At 39.9% G+C, this 13,267-nt stretch overlaps 1 protein-coding gene across 1 annotated transcript in view; it reads left to right on the forward strand.

The window, feature by feature from the left end:
• Positions 1-12,470, forward strand: part of CENPJ (centromere protein J) — a gene marked incomplete at its 3' end in the record, with an annotated part of 35,238 nt that extends 22,768 nt beyond the window's left edge. Inside the window, exon 9 of the mRNA XM_008569097.1 lies at positions 12,305-12,470. Within this exon, the coding sequence (XP_008567319.1) occupies positions 12,305-12,470 (166 nt within the window). The remainder of the gene's footprint in view (positions 1-12,304) is intronic.
• Positions 12,471-13,267: the final 797 nt, after the last annotated feature.

Genomic DNA, 13,267 nt, shown 5'->3' on the forward strand with positions numbered 1-13,267 from the left:
GGTCTAGAGTATTGTCTTGATCTTGTGTTTCTCTGCTGATTCTTTGCCTAGATGGTATGTTCAGTATTGACAGTGGGGTGTTCAGGTCCTCTGCTATTATAGTATTAGTGTCTATTTCCTTTTTTCGGTCTAACAGAGTTTGTTTTATGAATCTGGCTGCTCCAACATTGGGTGCGTACATATTTTTGATTGTTATGTCTTCTTGATGGATCAGTCCTTTTATCATTATGTAGTGTCCCTCATTGTCTCTTTCTATGGTTTTTAGTTTAAAGTCTATTTTATCAGATATAAGAATAGCTACTCCAGCTCGTTTTTCTTTTCTGTTTGCATGGTAAATCTTTTTCCATCCTTTCACTCTTAGTCTATGTGAGTCTTTATGAGTTAGGTGGGTCTCTTGAAGGCAGCATCCAGTCAGCCAGTCTGTGTCTTTTGACTGGGGAATTTAAGCCTTTTATATTAAGAGTTGTTATTGAAAAGTGTTGATTTATTCCTAGCATTTTATTGATTATTGTTTGGTTTTCTTAGCTGTCTTTTATTCCTTGCTTTCTGATTTACTGTTTGTTTTCTGTGTTTGTTGGTTCCTTGGGTTGTAGATAGCCTTTTTGTTTGTTTGTTTTCTCTTCATGAATGCCATTTTTATTATAGTAATGGGTTTTGATTTTTCTTGGGTTTTTATTGCAGTGGTAGTTATTTTTCAGGAACCAAACCCAGTACTCTCTTGAGAATTTCTTGTAAGGGCGATCGTGTGGTGGTGAACTCCGGCAGTTTTTGTTTGTCTAAGAAATATACTATTTGCCCTTCATTTTGGAATGATAGCCTTGCGGGGTAGAGTATTCTTGGCTGGCAATCTCTGCTTTTTAGTTTTTTAAATATATGATCCCATTCCTTTCTGGCTTTTAGGGTTTGTGATGAAAAGTCTGATGTTAGTCTGATTGGGGCTCCCTTATAGGTGATTTGACGCGTCTCTCGCAGCTTTTAAGATTCTCTCTGTCTTTGAGTTTTGCAAGTCTGACTATAACATGTCTTGGAGAAGACCTTTTTGGGTTGAATACGTTTGGAGATCATTGAGCTTCCTGGATCTGAAGATCTGTGATTTTTCTTATACCTGGGAAGTTTTCTGCCACTATTTTGTTGAATATGTTTTCAGTGCAATCTCCTTTTTCCTCCCCTTCTGGCATACCCATGACTCGGATATTTGAGCGCTGAAGGTTGTCTGTTATCTCTCTCAGATTTTCTTCAATGCCTTTGCTTCTTTTTTCTTTTTTTGTCTGCCTGTGTTATTTCAAACAGCCCATCTTCAAGGTCAAAAGTTCTCTCTTCTACTTCTGCAAGCCTGTTGGTTCTACCCTCTGTTGTGTTTTTTATTTCCTTGAATGAATTATTCAGTTCAACTAGGTCTGCTACATTCTTTTTCAGGGCATTGATTTCCCTGTACATTTTTTCTTTCAGGTCCTGTATACTTTTCCTTGTTTCATCATGATGTCTAGCTGAGTTTTCTTATATCTCATTCAGTTTCCTTAGAATTATCACTCAAAATTCCTTGTCAGAGATTTCAAGGGTTTCTTGTTCTATAGGATCTAGAGCTTGAGAGATATTATCCTTTGGTGGTGTACTTTCTTGATTTTTCGCATTTCCGGTATGTTTTCTTTTGATGTTTATTCATTGTGGCAGGGGGTTTCACAGTCCACAAGTTTGATACTGTAGTCTGATTAAGATGTTGCTGGCGTTGCCAATTTGGTATGGCTACCTCATTGTCTGCTCAGTTGGCCACTAGTGCCTTGCATGTGTGATTGCCTCCTGTCTTGGTCCTCTCCCGGGAGCCACCTCTCTGGTCAGCATGGAGTCGGCCAGGCTGCTGGGTCATGGGGTGGTACCACGGGGTGTGTGGTCTCTGCCAAGCTTCCACCTCCCCTGCTGGATGTCTCTCTGCTCTGTAGGTAGTGGGCCGGGCTGCTGGATCGTGCAGCAGCGGTGTGGTCTCTGCGGAGCTTCTGCCTCCCCCGCTGGACGTCTCCCTGCTCCGTGCGCCTGGGCCGGGCTGCTGGATCTCACGGTGGTGGTGTGGTCCCCACAGAGCTCCCACCTCCCCTGCCGGACGTCTCCCTGCTCTGTGCGCACTGGGCCGGGCTGGGAATGGAGCCAGGTGGTGGCGGTGAAGCCTATCTGCTCATTCATTGAACGTTTCAGCAGCTGGGATTTCCAAAGTCCAGGGAACACCTCCAGTGAGGGTCTTGGTGGAGGCAACAGTGACATCAGGGTATCACATCGCAAAAGTGGTGGAGCAGAGAGAGCACAGCTAATTTTCTTATTGTATCAGGATCTAACTTTCACTGTGCTAGGCTCTGTTCTAAGCAAAATTCATTACTTGAGTTTAGGTATTATGTTATTCTTTCATCTTACAGATGAGGAAACTGAGGCACTCAGAGGTTAAGAACGTTGTCTGAGGTCACCTTAGTAAGTGACAGTCAGAATTCCAGCCTAAGCAGTCTGTCTGTGCCATGGGCTCCATTATGTGTCTTATTCTTTAATCTGCTTTTTTTTGTCATTGAAACACAATTGATTATACATATTTGTGGAGTACCACATTGAATATCAATACCAGTGTACTATATGAGATGCTGAAATCAGGATATTTAGTATATTGAACATTACACAATGTAATCATTTTTTGTCACCCTTTACCAATTTCTTGCTAACCCATACTCACCTTCCCCCTTCCTTTTTCTCACCTCCGGTAGCTCTCTCATTTTGGAAGTTCAATTCATTATTGTGGTCATTGTATCTTTCTTTCATTCTGGGTTTTTTTTTTTAATTGTTTGTATATATTTTTTTAGCTCAGTTATGAGTGAGGACATGTGCTATTTCTCTTTCTGTGCCTGGCTTATTTCTTTTCTTTTCTTTCTTTTTTTTTTTTTTTGTCTCTTTTGCGACTGGTAAGGGGATCGCAACCCTTGGCGTGGTGTCTCCTGCACCGCGCTCAGCCAGTGAGCGCATCGGCCATCCCTATATAGGATGCGAACCCGCGGCGGGAGCGCTGCTGCGCTCCCAGCGCCGCCCTCTCCCGAGTGTGCCATGGGGTTGGCCCCCTGGCTTATTTCTTTTAACCTAATTTTCTCTAAGTTCATCCATGTTGATGTGAATGACAGATTTTTTTCATTTTTTATGGCAGAGTAGTGTTTCACCGAGTATATATACCACAATTTCCTTACCCAGTCATCCATTAATGGATATTTAGGTTGGGTCCAACTCTTGCCTGTTGTAAGTAGAGCTGTGATAAACATGGGAGTGTAGGTATCCCTCCAACATGATGATTTCCATTCCTTTGGGTATAGACCCAGCAGTGGGATGCCTTGATTGTATGGCACTTCTATCTGTAGTTGTTTGAGGAGCCTCCTTACCATTTTTCATAATGGCTGCACCAAATATCAGTGCCACTAACAGTGTAGGAGGGTTCCCCTTTTTTGTCAGCATTTGGTATTTTTTTTTTTTTACTTTTAAATTCTTTGAGTTTCTTGTATATTCTAGATACTAATCCCTTGTCAGATGCATAATTTGCAAATATTTTCTCCCATTCTGTAGGTTGTCTTTTCACTCTTTGTTTCCTTTGTCCTGCAGAAGAGTTTTAGTTTGATATAATCCCATTTGTTTATTTTTTCTTTTGTCGCCTGTGCTTTTGGGGTCTTATTCATAAAGTCTTTGCCCAGTCCTATTTCCTGAAGTGTTTCCCCTGTGTTTTGTTTTAAGAGTTTTATAGTTTCACATCCTACGTTTAAGTCTTTAATCCATTTTGAGTTCATTTTGGTATATGGTAAGTGGTTCGGGTCTAGTTTCATTCTTCTGCACACAGATGTAGGAGTTTTACTGTGTCAAGTAGGTCTTATATCTAAGTCTTTAATCCATTTTGAGTTGATTTTGGTTTATGGCGAGAGGTATGGGTCTAGTTTCTTTCTTCTGTAAATGGATGTCCAGTTTTCCCAGTACCATTTATTGAAGAGACAGTCTTTTCCCCAATGTATGTTCTTGGTGCCTTTGTCAAAGATCAGTTGGCTGTAAGTATGTGGGTTGTTTTCTGGGTTCTCTGTTCTGTTCCATTGGTCTGAGTGTCTGTTTTTATGCCAATACCATGCTGTTTTGGTAACTATAGGTTTGTAGTATAGTTAGATGTCAGGTAGTAGAATGCCTCCATTTTTATTTTGTTTTTTGCTCAGGATTGCTTTAGCTATTTGGGATCTTTTGTTGTTCCATTTGAATGTTAACATTGTTTTTTCTATTTCTGTGAAGAGTGTCTTTGGTATTTTGATGGGATTACATTGAATCTGTAGATTGCCTTGGGTAGTATGGACATTTTCACAATGTTGATTCTTCCAATCCAAGAGCATGGAATGTCTTTCCATATTTTTTTGTCTTCCTTAATTTCTTTCAGCAGTGATTTGTAATTCTAGTTGTAGAGATCTTATACACCGCCTTGGTTAAATTTATTCTTACACATTTTATCTGTTTTGTTGACTATTGTAAGTGGGTTTGCTTTCTTGATTTCTTTTTCTGCTAGTTTGTTGTTCGACTATAAAAATGCTAGTGACTTTTGCGTGTTGATTTTGTATCCTGCTACTTTACTGAAATCGTTTATTAGCTCTAAGAGGTTTTATTTGTAGCGTTTGTAAGTGTTTCTATGTATATGGTATTATGTATATATGTATGTGTTCTATGAATATGTTTCGGTGTATGTGGTATCATGTCATCTGCAACAGGGAGACTTCATCTTTTGCAGTCCAGATACCCTTTATTTCTTTCTCTTTCCTGATTGCTTTGGCTAGTACCTCCAACATTATGTTATATAGGAGTGGTGAGAGTGGGCATCCCTGTCTTGTTTCTGTTCTTAAATATGATATTCAGGATATTGGCTGTGGGTTGATTGTATATGGCTTTTATTGTGTTGAGATACTTTCCTTCTATGCCTAGTTAGTTGTGTCTTTATCATGAGGGGGTGCTAAGTTTTGTCAAATGCTTTTTTTGCATCTGTTGAGTTAATTCATATGGTTTTTGTCCTTGGTTTTATTGATGTGATGTAACATTTATCGACCTGTGTGTGTTGAATCAGCTTTGCACCCCTGGGATGAATCCCACTTGATCATGGTGTATAATTTTTTTGTAGTGTTGCTGTATTCTGTTTGCTTATATTTTGTTCAGGATTTTCATGTCTGTGTTCATCAAATGTATTGGCCTGTAGTTTTCTCTTTTGTTGTTGTATCTTTGTCTGGTTTTGGTATCAGGGTGATGCTGGCCTCATAGAATCAGTTTGGGAGAATGGTCTCTGTTTCAATTTTTGGAATAGTTTGAAGAGATTTAGTATTAATTCCTCTTTAAAGCTTTGGTAGAATTCTGCAGTAAGGCCATATGGTCCTGGGCTTTTCTTTGTTGGGAAACTGCTGATTACCATTTCAGTCTTGTTACTTGTTATCGGTCTATTCAGGTTTTGTATGTCTTCTTGTTTCAATCTTAGTAGTTTGTATGTGTCCAGAAATTTATCCATTTCCTCCAGGTTTTCAAATTTGATGACATAAAGTTGTTTATAATCATCTCTAATGATTCTTTGTATTTTTGTGGTATTTGTTGTAATGTCTCCTCTTTCATTTCTGATTTTTGATATTTGGCTCTTCTCTCTCTTTTTTTAGTTGGCCTAGCTAATGTTTTATCTATTATGTTTTCAAATAATTCACTTTTGTTTCATGGATCTTTTGTATCATTTGTAGGTTCTCTGTTTCATTTAGTTCTATGATCTTAATTGAATTATTTCTTTCCATCCACTAATTATTGGATTCAGTTGTTTTTGTTTTTCTAGTTCTTTGAGGTGTAGCATTAGGTCATTTGAAATCGTTCTGTTCTTTGATGTAAGTGTCTATTGCAATAAGGTTCCCTCTTATTATTGCTTTTGCAGTGTCCCATAGGGTTTGGTATGATGTGTCTTTATTATCATTACTTTCTAGAAATTTTTAAATTTCCTGTTTCATTTCTTCTTGGGCCCATAAGTCATTCAGGAGCATGTTGTTTAATTTCCACAAGTTTGTATAGTTTCCAGAGTTTTGCTTATTATTGATTTCTAGTTTTAATCCGTTGTGGTCTAAAAAGATACTTGAATGATTTCAGTTTTAAAAAATTTGTTGAGACTTGATTTGTGGCCTAATGTGTGGTCTATGCTGGAGAATGTTGCATGTGCTGATGAGAAGAATGTATAATCTGTAGTTGTTGGATGAAATGTCCTATAGATACTTGTCAAGTCAGTTGGTGTATAGTGTGGTTTAATTCCTGTGTTTCTGTGTTGATTTGTTGCCTAGATTATCTGTCTAATACTGAGAGAGGGGTATTCAGGTACCGAACTAATATTGTATTGGGGTCTTTTTTTTTTTTTTTTTTGTAACATAGTTAATTGTACATATCTTGGGGTACAGAGTGGACTATCAGTACCTGTGTGTAATATGTGATGTTCAAATCAGCATTATTGGTATATTCAATATAATCCTTTTTCGTGGCCCTTTACCAATTCCTTAGGTCTAGTAGTGTTTGGGCATTTCAATTTTTGGTGCATATATATTTATGATTGTTATGTTTTCTTGTCGAATAGATTCCTTTATCCTTATGTAATAGTCTTTGTCTCTTTGTATGGTTTTTTGTTTAAAGTCTTGTTTTATCTGATATAAGAATAGCTAGTCCTGCTTGTTTTTGGTTTTCTTTTGTATGGTGTATCTTTTAACATCACTTCACTTTTAGTCTCTTTGTGTCTTTACAGGTGAGGTGTGTCTGTTGTAGACAGCAAATAGTTGGATCTAGTTTTTTAATCCATCACTCAGGGTGTGCCTTTGGATTGGGGAATTTAAGCCATTTATATTTAGGGTTATTATTGAAAGGTAGTGTGTTACTCCTGACATTTAATTGCTTTTCATATGGTTGATTTAATTATCTTTTGTTCCTTTCTTCCCCTTTTATTGTTTGTGTTCAGTGTTCATGGGTTTTTAAGGTGGTATGGTATAGTTTTTTTCTTTTTCTCATTTGTATATCTGCTCTACCTGTGGCACTTGTTCGCTCTCTTGAATTCACGGTGATGATTATTGTTTTTTGCCTACCAGGTGCAGGACTCCCTGAATGATTTCTTACAGAGCTGGTCATGTGGCAGTGAGCTTCCCCAGCTTTTGTTTGTCTGGGGATATCCTTGCTGGGTATAGTATTATTGGCTAGTAGATTTTGCTTTTAGTACTTTGAATATATCATCCCATTGTCTTCTAGCATATAGGGTTTCTGCTGAGAAGCCTGTTGTTAGTCTATAGGGACTCTCTTATAGGTGACTTGACACTTTTGCTGTTTTTAGGATTCTTTCTTTGTTTTTGACTTTTGAGAGTTTGACTACAATGTTTGGGGATCTTTGAGCCTCTTGGATCTGGAAGTTCTCATCTCTACAAATAACCTGGGAAGTTTTCCATTATTATTTCTTTGAGTGTGTTTTCAGTGCCTCTTCCTTTCTTCTCCCCCTCTGGAACTCATATGATTCTGAGGTTTAAGATTGTCTGCTAGCTCTCTTAGGTTTTCTTCATTTGTTCAAATTCTTTTCTATTTATTTTTTGCCCATTTAGGTTATTTCAAAATACTGTGTTTGAGATCAGAAAAACTCTTTTCCTCTCATTGTAGCCTGCTGCTAATGCTCTCAATTGTAGTTTTTATTTCGTTGAATAAGTCTTTCAGTTCCAGGAGTTCTGCTACATTTTCTTTTATGGAATTTATCTTTGTAAGTTTCCTCCTTGATGTACTAGATTGTTTTTCTCATTTCATTGTGTTGTCTGAGTTTTTTTTGTATCTCACTGAGTTTCTTTAAGATTGTTACTTGGAATTCCTTTTAAGACATTTCAAAGGTTTTTATTGTTTGGGATTTTGTATTCGGGAATTATTATATTCACTTTCTGGTGTCATATTTTCTTGTTTTTTCATATTTCTAGTATCACTACATTGATGTTCAGTCATCTCGTGCAGTGGTTGCCTCTTTTATTACTCTGGGGTGTTTTTTGAGGAGAGAGACTCCCTCCTGTAGATTTGTTATATATTGTCAATTGGGTGGGTGTTTCAATTTTGATTCTGGGTAGACTCAGTTGTTATGGGTAAACTCAGTAGTTTCAGGGGGCCCCAGCAGCTACGTCTGTGGCTGGGGCCGCATGTACAGTTGGGCTTGTGCAGGCTGGTGGAAGCAGTGTGGGTGGCTGGGTGGGTGGGGTTGCACAGTGTGGTTAGATAGCTATGCCCATGCATGTGAGTGGGGCCACATGGGCGGCTGTGGTGGCTGGGCCCATACCAGTGGGTGGGGCCATGTTGGCTGTCAGAAGACAGGGCCCATGTGGGTGGATGGACAGCTAGGTCCCGTTGGGTTGGTAGGGCTGTGCTGGAGGCTGGGTAGTTGGAGTCATGTGGGTGGCTGGGGCCGCACTGGTGTCTAGAAGGTTGGAGCCATGTTGGGTGGTTGTGGGCCACATGGTGGGATATACTGTTCAGGATGAACTACTGTGTGGGGACAAGGGCCATGGCTATGGTACAATGGTACAGACAACCATGATGGTTGTGGGGGTGGGCCAGGGGCAAAGCAGTAGGAGCGTTACTGCTGAGAAGTGCTTACATCCAAGCAGATTTTTTCTGCCACAAGAAAGACTTCCTACTGGCTTGTCCTGGTATTGGAGATGTGAGCAGTAGCTGAAGCCATATGGGTCTTTCTCTACACCATACTGCTTGGTTTTCATGCTGCACAGGGTCCTCAACAGTCTCCTGCTGCTCTCCCACATTCTGTCAGTGTAACTGTCCCCTGTACTTAGCTGTCCATTCCTTGTTCTGGTCCTTTTCTGTGGGAGGATTATGTGTTGGTTACTTCTTGTCCACCATCTTTCCCCATTCCCCTGCTTTTTAATTTAACAACATAACAGACATCTTACCATAGTAGTACACACAAATCTTCTATGTCCTTGAAATGACTACATTGTTTGAGTGCTACTGTAACTTAGTCAAACAATCTGTTGATGGAAACTTAGCTTGTTTACAATTTTTACTATTACAGATTATCATGTAGGTAATATCATCATATATACAAGACTACTTTTTAAAAAATACTTAAGATGAATTTCAACAACTTCCATTGTCCTGGTCAGTATCCAAGGCTCCTTGTCATATTTGTTCTCCATTCTCAGAGTTGAGCATTATGTTTTTAAAATCTTACCAACCTGATAATTATATCATCTTTGGCCTGTTAAAATTTGTGTTTAATTGGCTGCCGGTTAGCTCAGTTGGTTAGAGTGCAGCCTTATAACACGAAGATCATGGGTTTGGATCCCAGTAGTGGCCAGCCATCAAAAAAAAAAAAAAAGAAAATTGCACGTCTTTTTATTTATGTATATATATATTTTATTTCAAAATTTTTATTGTTTTTTGAAATTTCTTAAACCTTGCTTATTTTATTATTTTTTTTACATTCAATGATGTTGCGGAGCAGTGGGAAGGGCCGGTGGGAGGGGGTAAGGAAACAGAGGTGGAGGTGGGGGGTGGGGCTGGCCAGTGAAGTAGCTGGCCTGGTTGTGGAGCATGCTGGTGTGTGGCTGAGGCCTACAGTCCCCCCCAACTCAGGCTTGGGGGTTGGGGGGTTTCTGATGCTGCCTCGGTTATTGCTGGCGTAGATGCAAACGTTGGGTGTGGCTCAGGCCCTGGGCACTCCCTAACCCATCTTGTGGGCCTTTGGGGCTTCCAGCAGCAGCTTGGTCAACGCCAGGCTGGATGTGGACCTCGGGGAGCTGTGGGTGAGGCCCTTGGTACCCCCCACCCTGGCTTGTGGGCCCAGGTGGCTTTCAGCAGCAGGTTGCTTGTCCCTGGGCTATATGTGGATATCAGGGGAGTGTGGCTGGGGCCCTTTCTTGCCCACCATCCCAGCTCTGGGGCTTGGGGGGCTTCTGGCTCCTCTAGGTTTTATAGGTGTTCTTTGGTAGTGTTAGACCTTTACCTTCACTGGTTAATATCAGAACTTTATCTCTGATCTGTGGGTGTTTTGTGTTTTCTTTTAGTTCTGTGTTGGATTATTACCTACCCTGACCACTTAAACTCTGCATTGGAACTAACTTGTTGTCCTTTGCTTACTTCTAAAATGGGGGAACTTCCTGTGGGGTCCAGCACTTGAGCCCTTTGGTTGAGGTAAATTGCTCCTTTGCTGTTGGTTCCCTGGAGAAGACTTTTTATGCAGCTCAGGTTTGAATTGTTGACCTTTTAAGTACTTCTGGGTCTTGTGAGGTTTGATATGCCTGGGTTGTGTGGAAACTCTGGCCTGAGTCTCTTCAGTAAACTGCACCCCCTGCACATCTGTACTCCCAACCTGTTTGCACTGATTGGAGGGCAGATCAGCAGTTTATGCTGTGCCCCAGTGTTCCCCTGGTGGACTGTCTTCCCCCACCCACTTCACTGCAAACAATTCCCATGGGGCAGGCCATGTACTCGTTCCTTGCAATGACTCACTGGCTTTTGAGTGTCTCCTTTTTTCAGTAGTCTGTGGCCCCTTGCTTCTATGTGGGACCATGGGAACTCTGTCAGTGGTCTTGCTGGCCTGGGGGCCACCAAGGCCCTCCTCTCCTCTGCAGTCTCCAGGCATCTTCACACAAAGGACACGGCTATGGTTTTTGCCAGCTCTTGTTCCTTGTGCTCACCAAGGCCAGCCTTCAAGTGGCTGGGGCTCAAAATGGTTGGAGTGGTCTGTTCTCTCATCACAGCTTCTCTTGCCTTCATGGACTCCGTAGTTCTCTCTTCCTCTTCCCCTGGGCTCTAGTGGCCCCAGCTTGGTAGTCATTGCCTTTTTTAATAGTTGTAAATTGGTTGATTGCAGGAGAGAGTAACACTGGAGGCCATCTATTCTGCCATCTTGATTTTCTCTTGCATGCATTTCTTTTTATTGATAAAATTAAGCATGCTTTTATATTTAGTGGTCATTTCTGTTTATTTTGTATATTTCTTCCTGACCTTTGCTCACTATTGTAGTGGGAAGTCTGTCTTACTGACTGTATGAATTCTATATTGCTCTATTAAGGATATTAAATGTTTGTCAAATGTACTGCATGTATTGTTTCCCCAGTTTTTGCCTTATTATATATGATGTACACATGTACATCATAGACACTTTGAGTATTTAGTTAAATATGAATATCTTTTCTGTCTGCTCTTCTTCCTGTGGTGGGCTCATCCAGTCTCAAGGCTTTAAATAACATTCGGGTGTGGTCATGTCACATACAGAAATCTCTAGCTCATTTCCTACTGCCTAGCTTTTCTCTGTATTTGGAGAGCTGATGAGTATTTCAAATTGATCATTTGTAGGAAATTAGCTCCTGATATTCCCTCTCACACTTTTCTCACAGTCCTCATCTCAGCAAATGACAAGTCTCCTCTCCCATTTGCCAAGTCCAAAATCTTGGAGTCATCCTTGAATCTTCTACTCCCTCACTCCAGGACTAACCCAACCGCTTTGCAGAATCCCCAAGTCCCCTCATCTTCTTGGGTATTAATATCACTTCCTATCACTTTCTGCTGCTCCTGTGCCTCCCTGTACCTTTCACCAGCATCTACAGACTGTCTGGACTGGGAAGTTCACCTGAGGCAGATGCTGACATACTCACAGGGGTCTCTAAGATCCTAATTAATCTTGTCTCCTCATTTTTTGACATCTTCTCCTACTATCTGTCCCTTGCTCATTCTTTTAGCCACACTGGCCTCTGGGCTACTCTGAGCCCCTCAGGCACATTTCTGCCTCAGGGGTTTGACCTTTGGCACTCCATCTGCTGGCACTGCTTTTTCCTAACACCCCCATGGCTTGTTCTCTCATTACCTTCATGTTTTACTTCATATGTTGTCTCTGCAAGATGCCCTTCCAGCGTTTCAACCTGTCACCAAAGTATTTCCTAACCTCCTCCCTTGCTTTATTTTCCTCTTTATTCTTCTATTTCATTTACTTATTTATCTTGTTTATTATTGCCTTTGTTTTCCATTAGAATGTAAGAAGCTTTGTGGAAGTAAGGATTTTTGTTTTCTTCACTGTGGTTTCCCCAGTATTCAGTAGAGTGCCTGATTCATTTCAGGAGCTTGGTGAATACTTGTTGGATGAATGCTTTGGTGAGTGGATTGGCTGCTATTTTAGGCCTGTGGTTTGAAAATGGATTCACAAGGGCCCTGACTGGGTTCTGTTTTGGTACCATACATGGGTTACTATATTCAGATAGTCCCCTTAGATGATAACATGGTTTGGCCATTTTAGGAAAGAAATTGCAGACTTTGAACAACAGAAAGCCAAAGAATTGGCTCGAATAGAAGAGATTAAAAAGGAAGAAATGAGGAAGCTACAAAAGGAACGTAAAGTTTTTGAAAAGTATACTACAGCTGCAAGAACTTTTCCAGATAAAAAGGAACGTGAAGAAATACAGGTATGCTGGTTCTTTACATTATACTCATGTAAGTTAGTAAAGCTGACAATCTTGTAAGAATCTCACTAAAGTTATTTGATGTGTCAAAGAGAAGCTGAGTATCAATCCATTAATCATTCATTTAACAATCTGTGAAGACACTACATCAGGAACATTAAAAAGTCTGAATTTTTAAGAGTAAGGTATACCAGCTCTTATCTTACTAATAAAGGCTTACTAAAGATGTCCCCAAAAAGACCATAATAATGACATGGATGAATTAACAAGCTAGGAGTTGCAAATTTAGCAGTGTAATGTGTGACCCAAAACACACCAAATACTGTTAGTTCTGTTCATTTGTGATAATTTAAGGCTGATACACCAACTAGGTGTTTGATTCTAAAAGTTATAAGCCAATAGACCAAATTATCAGTTCTGTTCATTTCAGAGTTGGAAATGGTTATGATCAGAAGAATGTAGCAGTTAGAAAGAACAAATGCATTTCTTGCTAAAATATAAGCCTCCTAGAAAAAAACATTCGAATATATTCATGACATTGGCACGTGCAAAGATTTCTAAGACAATACACAACTTAGTATAAAAGAAAAAAATTGATATATTGGACTTCATCAAAGTTAAAACTTCAACTTATGAAAAGAAAAAAATTTAAATGGCTGTACATTGCCTCTAGCATAAGTTGTAAATTCATCTTCCACTTTCCATATTTTAACTTGAGTATTTTTGAATTCTGTCTTTCACTTCCTTCCTTTTCCATATCTGTTGTACATCATTCTTGAACAATGTCATCTGCATACCTA

The sequence above is a fragment of the Galeopterus variegatus genome, unplaced genomic scaffold, assembly GCF_000696425.1.
Source record: "Galeopterus variegatus unplaced genomic scaffold, G_variegatus-3.0.2 Scaffold465, whole genome shotgun sequence".
Lineage (NCBI taxonomy): Eukaryota > Metazoa > Chordata > Mammalia > Dermoptera > Cynocephalidae > Galeopterus > Galeopterus variegatus.